Raw genomic sequence first — 12,225 nt, forward strand, 5'->3', positions numbered from 1 at the left:
TTTTATGCAATGGAAGTTTTCACACCTTATTATTCTTTTTATTTTTCAACATAGGTTCATTACCTCTCAATTTCACTAGAACAGGCTGGATTCTCAACAAGCAGATAATATCTGGTTGAGTAGCAATAACTTGGAGGGTTATTGCAGAAGTACCACCTCCAATCTGTTATTTCACAGACAAGACATTATTAATGACAATGTGCATAAAAAACTTACTCTGATGTAAATATAAYATATGAAGTGGAAGAAACACTCTCTCAGTAGCGTCAGGAGGTGCCAAGTGACCAAGGAAATGACATGTTAGCTATGCATCCATTTATTGTGTTTCCTCACAAGAAAGTACTTAAGATTCCAAAGAAAGCTTAATAAATCTATTTATGTGCCAAAGAAAAGCAGAAGGAAGAGGACAACCTACTGCAATCTAGTGGGGTGTTTCCATAACGAGTTCCCAACTAACCAAAACCAAGGACAACTGCCTTGACAAACTGAGGAAAATATGTTCACTCCCATCTAAGTTAATAGCAATTTGCTATTCCTATCAAGGCTGTAAAAAGACCTGCAACACTGTAATTTAATGTCTAATCTATATTACTGTTATATTTTTTGGCAGAGTTTTACTTGGAATGCAGTGGTGTGATACGAAAAGGGTGTTTTGTTTGCAGACTTGGAAGGAAATCTGACTTGGACTAGATTGCACAATAAGAAAGCCAGCAAAGAAAGAATTTGACACCATTTTCGTAGGGAAAAAAGAAAAACTCACATTATCAAAATTGGAATATTTCAAGTACTTTCATATTTGTTATTGAAATTAAGAGCAAAAAAAGCCAAAAGTGTTAAACTGTGCCAGATTAATGAACACCCATTTTGTATAAGAATGTTTTAAATATACAGCAGAAAAGCTGCACCTAATTTCCATTTAGAGTCTAACTTTGACTTTTCACAAAATGAACAAAGTTATTGTAAATTATAAACAGAAATGAAGATATGGGACCTTTGGTTAATAGACATAAACTACGTCAAAGTAGTTTGAGGATAATATGTTCAATGCCCTCCAAGTACCGCAGAAAATAAAAGAAGTTTCTCTGGCTATGAAACAGAAAAGTTACTAATCCTTTATATTGACACATTAAATCTCAAAATATTTGTGACAAATTCAGTATTTCTTGTTCTTTCAGAGCTACTACCGAATTAATTCAAAGTTTGCAATGTCTATTCATCACAGTACTTGAATATGCTCTCACTATTGTACACAAGGGACTACCTAAACCCTTATCTAAATTTGACTTCAGTGGAATTTAAGCACAGATTATAACAGAGCAAGCAGGCCAGGGTTTTACTCCACGGGCAGTTTGACTTGGGATGGACTCTCCTGTTCTCATACAAGCGCTAAATCCCCAGTTTTGTCACATGAGAGTTGTGGGCCTTTAGGAAAACAGGAATAACAGATCTTTGTAGAGTGAGAGCTCCGATTTTCTCAGAATGGCAGGTGTGGAAAGAGTGGTAAACGTAAAGCACAACACAAATCAAWTTCAAGTCCTATTACAAAATCATATGATTAGAGTATTTTCAGATTAACATTGTAAGCACATATACAAAAGATTAAGAGGATCAAAATGAAGTTTGGACAGTATCTTAGTGCTAAATTCAACTAGATAAWGTTAATCAATATTTATATTAGCAGTTTACCTTGTGGTGTGACTTCACGTGGACATTAGTTTTGCTCATTCTCTCTCTAACCCTTGCCAAGGTCTTGATTGTGCCTTGGCAACCCAAGGATCATGAAGTCTTTGATCTGTYTCCTGATCCATCAAATATCAATGCCAAGTAGGTGAACAGCTATTTCAATGGAGTGGATGGTCTTTAAAATTGGACTGAGAAGAAGCCTTCATCTCCATTCCTGGAAACTTTTGGTTATCATTGATCAAGGACAGAGTACGTTAAATGACTTACAGGTAGGAGGATTTCCTGTGTCAAAAATCTGAATCAGTGCTGGCTAACAGGAAATGCTTTCTCCTATTGCTCAGTGATACCATTTCCAGAGGGGAAGGAAGCAGGTAGTGGCAGTTGTTAATGTTAAGTAGTAAATGTTAAGTAGAAAATAAAAACTTTACCCTAATAAAAAGAATCTTCTCCCCAACTCTGTATCTTCCTTGTGAAAGGCGCTCCACACAAAACTTATTAGGGCATTTACAAGGTGGATCCTCAGAAATGTGCTTAACCTGAAAAATTAAAAAAAGTGTCAGAGAAGCTAAGATAGCATTCAAGATAATAACAACAGCCAGATGTGGAAGCCATTGTTGAAAGGCAAGTTAAAAAAAGTTTTAAAAGTATTCACTTGAATATTATTGATGCTTSGCCCTTGGATGATTCCTCCCCATCCTTTTTATTTTTGGACAGATACTAATGTGCATACCCTGTCTCCAAGGGAAAATTGTAGACCTTTCCTGAAGCAAATTCTGGTGAATTTGAGTTTTGCAGGAACCATGAATGAAACAAACCTGAATGAGGAGTTAGGATTTAGCACATCTTGCATTGATCTGAATGGCACTGATTTGAAAGACTTGCACCTCAATGAAAGTAGATGCAGAGTACTGTGACACAACCACAGACCAYGGCCCAAGTGAAATTCATGGCCACTCAGAAGGGTTTCAAGGAGAAAAAAAAAGCAATCAAGGATTCATGGAATCAAGGAAAATGCCCCCCAGTATTGCTGTTCTCCTTTGATGATCTCTAATTTAGGGAGTTAGTGGCACCAAGTGTGAAAGARGAGATTCTCTAGAGGACTACATCAATGCCAAACATGACTACTGCACTCCAACAATAAGGGTTGAGAAGACAGATAAAAAATACTCTTTCCAGCTGTATCAGCTTGACTGAAGCCTCCTTTAAAAACTCCAATTCACCAGCTACCAAAGGTTGGACTACTGGTTGATCTACAAGCAGCACAGCCATTGATGCCAAACAGCAGATCTTTTTGAGCCAGCTTTTTCTGGACGTTCAAATTGCACTAAGCGCACCATTTCCACACACTCCATTTCTCTTCAGTGGAAGATGAGCCAGTACATTGGTAGCRAAGAATATAAAAACCTGGAGGAACTTCCTAAAGATTTTGTCCACTTTGGGTAACGTTCCAGTGACCTTTCCAGACACAGTATGCAAWCCAAGGTCTTGTAATAAACAGATCCAAGACTGGAAAAAAAATAGGCTCAGAAAAACTGACAGACCTAAGTCAAACTRTTTCAGGGAAGAAAACAGAAAAACAACTAAGCTATGGGACTAATAGATATTTTGGTTGTCCTGATTATTAAGAAGCAGGAACGATTTTTAGATCTGATTAAATATGTTAGATAAAAGTTAAAAATAAACCAGAATCACTCTTTCCATACTATACACAGGGGCTTAAGTAAAAGTAGCCATTTTAATTAATCTGAAGGCTTTCAAATGGTTTATGAAATGATTGTTTGAAACCATTTGAAACCATTGTTTCAAATGGTTTATGAAATGATTGTCTAAAATCTAAATTTTAGAACCTTGTAGATCAATAGGTGGCAATTTGTCAGCTTTTCTAAGTAAGGTGGCTCATCTTTGTGRAAAATATTTCATCTTAAAATTAAATGTAGCACAGGGACCACGCAGGTATTTGATACATGTAACAAAAGCRATTCTCAATATGAATTACTCTCCGTTTGAATGTATTGAATATTTCAAGATGATTATTCCTGTGATTCCTATGAAGAAATGAGAATTAGGCTCTGTTTCTGGAGAACCAAACTATTAAGACAGTCAGAGTGGAAATAACTTTACTGGAAGCAGCAGATGATGACTTAAACCCAGCAGAGGATGCTTAGGGTGCACGAGATGCATTCCTGTGTCTCCTGGAATACAGCACCAAGTCCACTAAAAGCAAACTGTGTCTATCTGGCAATGGCCTTGTGCACGTTCTCTGCTAACGGGGGATTTCTGACATAATATCCCATGGCAGTTATCGCTTCTGGAGCCACTCTTTCAGTGGGAAGCCAAGAGATGAGCACAACGTGAAGGTCTTTGTAACTCCATCTAGAAAGGTTCCTCTAAACATGCAGAYAAAACCAGCAGCTGGGCCTAACTGGTTCCAGGTTGTTTTGCATCCTGTGAGCAAAACAGATCCATTTCAGTGCTAGCGAGAACRAAAGCCAACAGACTTATAAGGCTACAAACACAGAGGATAACGAGGCTTCATTGCTGATCCTGCTGCTGAGGCTTCCATAACCTTCCAAACCCAAAGGACCCAGAAGTATTATTGAGCGGAATTTGGAAATCAAATAAGGAAGCAGAGCGAAGGAGCATATCCTATTTTATTTTGTGTCTGGACTCTGTGAGCACTGCTGCTATTTTATGTTGTGAGTGTCTGGGGCAGTGAGGGTCAGGAATCTCGCTGGATGAATTCCATTCTGCCTGTATCCCCACTGCTTTCTAAATTAAAGAAGGTGGCTGGAGACAACCTTCATATTCCTGCAAGATCCACAATTGCTTTCCTTCTTCTACACATAACCCTTCTTTCTCTATTCTCTTCAAGCATGAAGCAGCACTTCCCGAAAGTTGAGGGAAGAAATGCAAAATAGAAGAAAAACATAATTACTTGCATCAAATAATACCAAGTTCTGCAATAAAATGACCAAACATGATATTCCATCTGCTTGTTGTAACTGAAAAGTGGCACATGGATTTCTCGAGCAGTGCTTTGTAACTCCCAGGTGGCACATCTACCATGTAATATAGCAGTTACTATAGTAACTGCTGCTTTTTATGGAATATATTTATGCTTTCCAAGTTTAACCTCTTCGTGGTCACAAAACGTGCCCTTTTCATCTGAATCGAGCAGTTTCAAATGAACCCCTCTAGGGCTAACAGAAATGAGCACTAGAGCACAGGGCACAAAGTACAACAAAAAGAAAAATCAAAGCTAATCATGTGAAAATAGATCTGGGTTTCCTTACCGAGAAACATACAGAACTGTAGCCTAAAAATTAGGCTGAGATAACTCAGAGGTGTTTGTTACCAATTTGTACAAGGCACGATGGGCCAGATCTCAATCCTGATTCAGTTCTGTCTCAGACATAACACCAAGTGGGTGTTGACGAATAAGAACTATATTAAAAAAGAAAAAGAAAAAGGAATGGAGTAAGAAGAGAGCCTGGCCCTAGGCTCTCTTTAGGCACAAAGTGAGCCTAAACTSCTGATTCCCCTACACAATTTTTTTCCAAACTTCAGGCATAATTAATTGTAGTCAAAAATAAAGAAGCTTCCCCATGCACTTACAGCATCATCCAAAAGTTTCCCTGTGCTCTTTTTCCCTGGAGACTTTGTTGGTGATGGTGAAGGAGAAGGAAGGGGGGTTGAAAGTGTTTCTTCCTGTTCAATTTCTTTTTCCAACTTGATTAATCCAGGCGGCTCCACCCCAAACCTTTTGAAAATATGCAAACAAATTACTAAGGCTAACAAACTATTTCATATTTTAAACACAACAGGGCAGACMGAACTTATGCTTTCTATATTGCACTTTTGCGTGATAACAAATTCCTACGTAAATTAATAAAGGAAAACAAAACATATCAGGTACCTTAATCACTGATGTCATCATTCTCRATTACTATAAACATGGAAACTAAATGGCATCTCTCACATTTACAGTAAATAGAGCTTCTATGCAACCTTTGTATATATTGGTGAATAAATAACTTATGAACAACAAAGCCCTCAAAAATTGCTTCTTCCCCTACATATTATTCAAGTTCAGCTCATTAGCATTTATATTTTAGAACACCCTTTCACATGACTTCATATCTTTTACCTTCTGCTCCCACTTTCCTAAGAAATCCACACGGATAGGGATTCAAGACATGAGATTATCCCAGGCACAGGTAATGGCCCAGTTTACGGATAAATTGAGACTTTTAAGGCGAATATTTTTCAGGAATGGTTAATGCTGTTCTTAACATTATATTCGACTGCCAGTTTTCAGGGCTCTGTTTACAGCAGTAAAGTATTTGTAGTGCCACCTAAAACAAATACCTGCAGCTTGAGCATGCAGTGCCTTAGGGCCTATGATTAAGTCAGTATCTCAGCAAGAAGCAGAGATTATGTCAGTATCTCAGCAAGAAGCAGAGCTTGGAGAGATGTCAGGAGTCCAAGGGCCCATCCTATTTTCCTAACCATTGATAATTCCTCTCTGCTTTTTACTTTGCCAACACTGAACAGAAACAGAAAGAAAAAAAAAAAGAATGCAAGAGATTCCCTTTTTCAGGCTTCAGCTTCAAAAAAGTTACCATATAGCTTTCAGAGCAAACTATTTGTGTAAATGAAACCATATTTTCTTCTGTAGTAGGAAAAGTCTATAAGGCAGAACTGTGCTGAGTTGTCTGAGTAAAAGATCTGGACACTAGATCAGCGAGCAGTAATTTAAAAGAAACACAAAAATTTAAGCTAAACATCCTCATAATGTTAACATCATAAATAGGAAAGGCAGGAGCATGCATATTGCCTCTTGTATTTTGATGATAAAATTTAATTTAGTCACCCTAGTGCCTAGTAAATTAGTAGGAAGAAAACTAAGAGCTATAAGAACCGAATCTGTGCTTGTATTGGCTTCTAACTGGTGCAGCCTGCCTGAGGACAAGCCAGCCAACGCTGAAGCAAGCGCTTATATCCAAGCCATTTACTTCCTGTCTGTCTGCAGATGCCGACAGGCTGTAAATCATTCCGCTCCCACCGGGCCCTAAAGCCTACACCTGCATGGAGCCTTACTCATCAAGCAAACCTCCCCTACTCTGTGTTAAGGCTGCTGCTTTGCACAAGCTCCAGGTTCCACCAGTGCGATGCACTCGTACAGTTCCCTGTGATTTCAGTTCTCTACATTTCTTCTCTGATGAACTGAATAAAATAAACACGTATTYGTCATACACTGCACCAACCTGAAGCAAAATCACGGGAAAGCTGAAAGGGTAGGAAAAAATCCTCTTCAGAGAGGGGGTTGTCAGGCAGTAAAGGTACAAAGTCTGCTCTGGAAGGTATGCTGAGAATTTCCTTTGCTGCTTTTTTCTAGCCTGCCTTCCCATAAGGACAAATGAAGCAGCATCAGACTGTAACATGATCCCCGGCAGCCTTCTAAGAGCACCACTTCCCTTTGCTTTTTTTTTCCCAAGGAAAAATTGAATACAATAGCAGAAGGATTTTCCAATTGCTCAACAGACTAATTTCATACCAAAGTCATCTGGGGGTCGTTGAGCCTCCCAGAGTTTAATAGCTGCATAAGTTCATTGTTTTTGCAGAAAAGGTAACGTAGCCATTGCCCATCATATAACCTCRCTCTCTATACACACTCAGACAGCACATACTCATCTATTAGCAAATAATTAACTTTTCCATTAAGTGCTCATTAAAAATGTGACATAGGCAAAATGATCGATTTGGCCCTCACATGGTTTCAGCTGAAATGATTCTTTAAAGTACTTTAAAATATTGTACAGGAATGCTGGACCCATGCAACTCAATACCGCRGTGCTGTATATCGCCAAAGCCCAATTTCATCCCATATGACTCTTCCTTCCTCCCTGATAAATGCTCTCATCCTTCCCACACAAAATCTACTGCAGCTCACAGTGGCCTATTTCATATATTTAAAGTTGACCAGAGGACCGCAGCATTTTCTGTTCATCAACAGGCAAAATRAAGGAGAGTTCACAGGCTATTCTATTGTGATTAAGCACTTATTTCTTTCAGAAAAACAGAACGTTTAGGCTGGAAGGGACCTCTGGAGATCATCTCTTCTAAATTCAACTTCAAGGGAAAGCCCAATTCAAACTTGAAGCAAGTTGTCCAAGACCTTGTCCAGATAAGTATCCAACAGCTCCAAGGCTGCAAGTTCYCCGGCCTCACTAGGAAAGCTGCTCCAGCACTTCCCTCCTCCCCCCGTGAACACTTTTCCCTCATGTATTGTTGGAATTTCCCCAACAAGGTGTCACACCCATTTACCATGCACTACGTAGTCCATTCATCAAGTGCATCTTTAATTCAACTGAAAAGGCTTCATGGAACATAATCAAGCTATTTACCATGCTAAAGTCATGGTAAATGATATCTATCTCCCCTGATAATGAGCTCAAATTCACTAGACTGGAGTTAAAAAAWATATCTTCCCCTTAAACAACCCACAATCTCATTAGTTTATAACCCAGTCTCAAGTCAATCGGCACCRATAAGAGAATTGCATCGACTTAAGAGTGCTTTAAGACTCTGACAACTAACAGCAATCTAGCTGGGCAAGATGCACCAAGTGGCTAAGAGCTGGCTTCTCTTTGGGCCAACTTCTGCTTCCAGAGCAGAGAACAAAAAGGATTAATAAATTATTCAGCATCTCTTATTCTTCTGGTTCCGTAGATACTCATTGAGGCAGCTTTTTAAGATCTCTATTTATAGCTCCTCTTCCRGAAAGCAAAACCTAAAGACTGTTAGCAGACCTAGTTTGCTTTATAAAGCAAGAATAAGAGCTGCTCCTTAAAGCAGCCCAACACTAAGGTCAATTCAACATCCTCTTCCATATGCTCAGGGGAGGCAATAGATGAAATTCTGTCCATTTTCCTTTTACATATAGTTCTAGTTAACCACAGCTCTGGTAAAATTTACATCACACAAGCTTATGCTATTTGAACCCTACACTAAAAACAAAAAAATAAATATAGCATTAATATATATTACAGCACATGTCTATTTAYATTATAAAGACATTACGTGTAGTACATAGAACAATAAAACATATTTTGAAAAGTAGATAGACATGCTAAATAAATGAGAGTGTGATATCCCTCTACACTAGTTTTCATGCCTCAGACAGCAAATATCCGAGGCATGGAAGCATGAAGAATCAGTGTCTAAGCACAATTTAGGTCACAAAAAGATCAGTTTATTATCAGTTAAGTTAATGAAGTCCTGATGTTTATAGAGAGATATGTTGTTGAAGAAAAAGCTCATGGATTTTTTTTCAGAAAACAAAACAAAAACAAACCAAGAAAAAACCCTCTTCCCTTCCAATATGAATACAGCCAAAAGACCTCAAGTGCATTAATACAGACTTCCTTATATTCCTGAAAAAAAAATGCCCATACCACGTTCTCAAGCAGGATCTTTGAACCTAATGTGTGTAAAAGTCGGCTTGAGATGCACCAAGGTAATGTCTTGATAGTCACTGCTTCAAAAACAAATATTTGTTAACACTTGAAATACTGTCACTAACCTTGCTGCAATCCTTCCAAGTTCCAGCAAACAAAGGCACACTTCCCTTGGCTGCTTGTGGAGAACTAGAAAAGCAAAATAAAATGGAAAACATTTACAATAAAAGCTATTTTAGACATATTGATGACAAACAGAATGTAACCACCAGCATCTAAACTCTTGACACTGGCTAAAGTAAAGCTCGGTTTTCTTTTGCATCTGTGAAGAGGATGAGATTGAAAATTAAAGTACGGTCTCAGTGTTGAAATGGCTTATGAAATTCCTATTCAATTAGCCTTTAGTTCCTTTGAAAATATAAGCCTAAATCACTGAAGAATTATTTGGTCTATTTCATAATCTGCAGACAGTTTACAACTACTTAAAAATAACAAAGAGCTGTGGCAGAACAAGACAAATGAGAATATCAAAAATAAATGAATATTAAAATAACACTTTTCTTTCTATAACAATATTCTTATCTTTCAGATAGCTCTTATAAATTTTAGTATATATACAGACACACAACCTRGATTCAGCATAAGACCAAGGGAGAACTGAAGTTTTTAAGCTTCCTAAGCAACTGTGCACCCAGCATGAATTTCTTTCTGAAGCACCACAAGTCCAAGATCAATTCTTTTACTCTTTTTTTTTCTCTTTTCAAACCTGAGATAAGCAAGGCTTTCCAGAGAAGTCTAACAAAACATAACAAAAACCCCAAATCAATTTATGTGAAAAGGTAGTCAGCTGTTTAGATTGGCAAATCTCCTACTGCACAAAAACATTTGTGTTTTGGATACAACTCAGGTTTTGAAAGCCTTCATGATATCAAACTATTTGTTTCTTATAATTTCACATTGATTTGACCTCTGAAAATTGTGTCCATATTTGTGTAAATTGGAGAAAAAGGCAAAATTACTTTCTTTTTAACAAATGATCATTTCATTATCTGCCGCGCAAACATTGTGGTTAAAGACTCACACAACTCCAAAAAATGAGGCCAACTACCATACCTAAAAAAAAGAGATATTCAGGGACTAGTTAAAGCTCTGAAAGCCAGTGCTTTCTCCTGTATTGCATTGACAGGACCCAACATGGGAATCCACAGAGTTAAGGGTCTCAACTGATTTGCACAGATCTCTGATAAGTCACCTTATCCTCACCCCAATGCTTTTCACTGCTGTGCGTGGAGCACACATCTTCCCCTTTAATCCCATCCAAACACAGTTTCAAGTGGTAAAATTATAGGAAATTAAAAAAAAAAAAAATGTAAAAAGCACTAGGACAAGTATTTTCATCCTGCAGACATCTCTTCTTAGGAATCTCTTAGGAATTAAAGAGATGCAGATCTGGAAATTCAGTTATTCTGTGTGATTCTTTCCTGTCACAAAGCAGTATGAATGTACAAATACATGAAACACTTAACTAGTAATCAATGTTTAAGCTCTGAGTATATGATCCATAAAATATATTTTGCTGCTTTGATTCTAGAGTAATTGGGTTGACACCAAAGTAAAATTTGATATTAATAGATATCTCCCAAAAACATAAATGACACAGTTTTAAGACAGTCAAAATATCTCAGTTCCCACTCACACATTTACCCATTTCAAGAAACTTTTAGAGGGGAGAAGGAGAAGAGAGACTCAGGTAAAGAATACTTGCAACTAGATCTATAGATGGGATCAAAAGATCTGAGCGTGAAGGGTAAAAAATTTCTGTTCRTGCGAAAGATCTTCTACCCAAGAGAAATCCAAAGCTCTTGACTTGAGATGCATTTCATGCACTACCCAATCACGTGGAAAGGTGAAATTGTTGTTAGCAGATGAGAAGTTGTGCAGGCAACAACCAACTGTGAACACCAGGTCATGAGATCACAACATCAAGTGCTTCCACAAGAGGAAAAGGTTGGCATTCCTGAGGACCATACCAGCATGCAGGTTTGGGAACCTCAGAGAAAAACAAGCATTTTAGACTTAAATTCTCAAGAGCTTTGGGGACTACCAGCTTGGAAAGAACATTCAGGAGTGAAAGCAAAAGCTATGGAGACACAAGGATAGATTTTTATCCCTAGAACTTGGTATTAATACATACTTTCCAAAAGCTACGTCCCAAATTTACACTTTATTTCACCTACATAATAGTAGAACGTTTCTTCCTTTTTCATTTCTTACATTAAAAATTGTACTTCCATCAATAGTTTTAAAGCATTTGGAGTTATCCGATAGAAGAGGAAGCAAAAATAAYCACAGAGCTATTGCAGTGTAGAACTCGCTTATTTTGTTACATGATGCAAGTATGGAGCTGAAAAAAACCTGTGCCAGTCCTCAAATCCAGTTTAAATTCTCATTTTCTGGCCAAGCTTCAGTTCCCTGGTGCTCACTGCATGCACACATACATGTGCACTCAGTTTTACTACCTTAACTGTACACAAATGTACAATTTTATTGTACAGAGGTGCAAATAAATCTCATTTGGTGACTAGAGGAAATGCATTCTGAAGTGAATGATTTATAGGCTCAGGTTGAAACCCAACTCTTCTTGCTATGGTATTCTACAGCTTCCTGTGGGAGCTGCATCTCTCTTGCTGAATTACTTACTGCAGTCTACATTAGTATTTCCTTTTCCATGAAAGGCACCACCTGCACTTTTTGACCCGACAAGTCACTCTGTCCCGAGTGTCTTGAAAGGCAAATAGACACCTGCAAGGCAGTATATCTTCTGCAAGGGTAGCAATTCATATTTTGTTTGACAAGATAAATATCATAAGTATAAAAATGTATTTTAAGGGAAAATATTCATATCTACTACAGCTTCACTTAGAGCACTTTGTCTTAAACTAGAGGCAAATAATCATTTCTCAACAGCTATTCTGGTCAGTCTATTTTTTAGAACTTTACCACTCAAAATTGAAGGATCTTCTTTTTAGATGGCATTTTTTTTTTTTTTATAACACTCAACTTCCTCCAGCAGTTCTGGAGT

General features: G+C 37.8%; 1 protein-coding gene across 7 annotated transcripts in view; it reads right to left on the reverse strand.

The window, feature by feature from the left end:
* The window catches only part of GAS2 (growth arrest specific 2), a 74,176-nt gene that overhangs the window by 19,327 nt on the left and 42,624 nt on the right, over positions 1 to 12,225 (reverse strand). For all 7 annotated transcript variants that reach the window (XM_026041171.1, XM_026041166.1, XM_026041167.1 and 4 more), the window contains 3 exons: positions 9,269 to 9,332; positions 5,299 to 5,443; positions 2,112 to 2,219 (listed from right to left, as the gene is read on the reverse strand). In XM_026041171.1, the coding sequence (XP_025896956.1) occupies positions 2,112 to 2,219; positions 5,299 to 5,443; positions 9,269 to 9,332 (317 nt within the window). The remainder of the gene's footprint in view (positions 1 to 2,111; positions 2,220 to 5,298; positions 5,444 to 9,268; positions 9,333 to 12,225) is intronic.

Source organism: Nothoprocta perdicaria, unplaced genomic scaffold (genome assembly GCF_003342845.1).
Source record: "Nothoprocta perdicaria isolate Ctin4 unplaced genomic scaffold, notPer1 scaffold_28, whole genome shotgun sequence".
NCBI classification, from domain to species: Eukaryota; Metazoa; Chordata; class Aves; order Tinamiformes; family Tinamidae; genus Nothoprocta; species Nothoprocta perdicaria.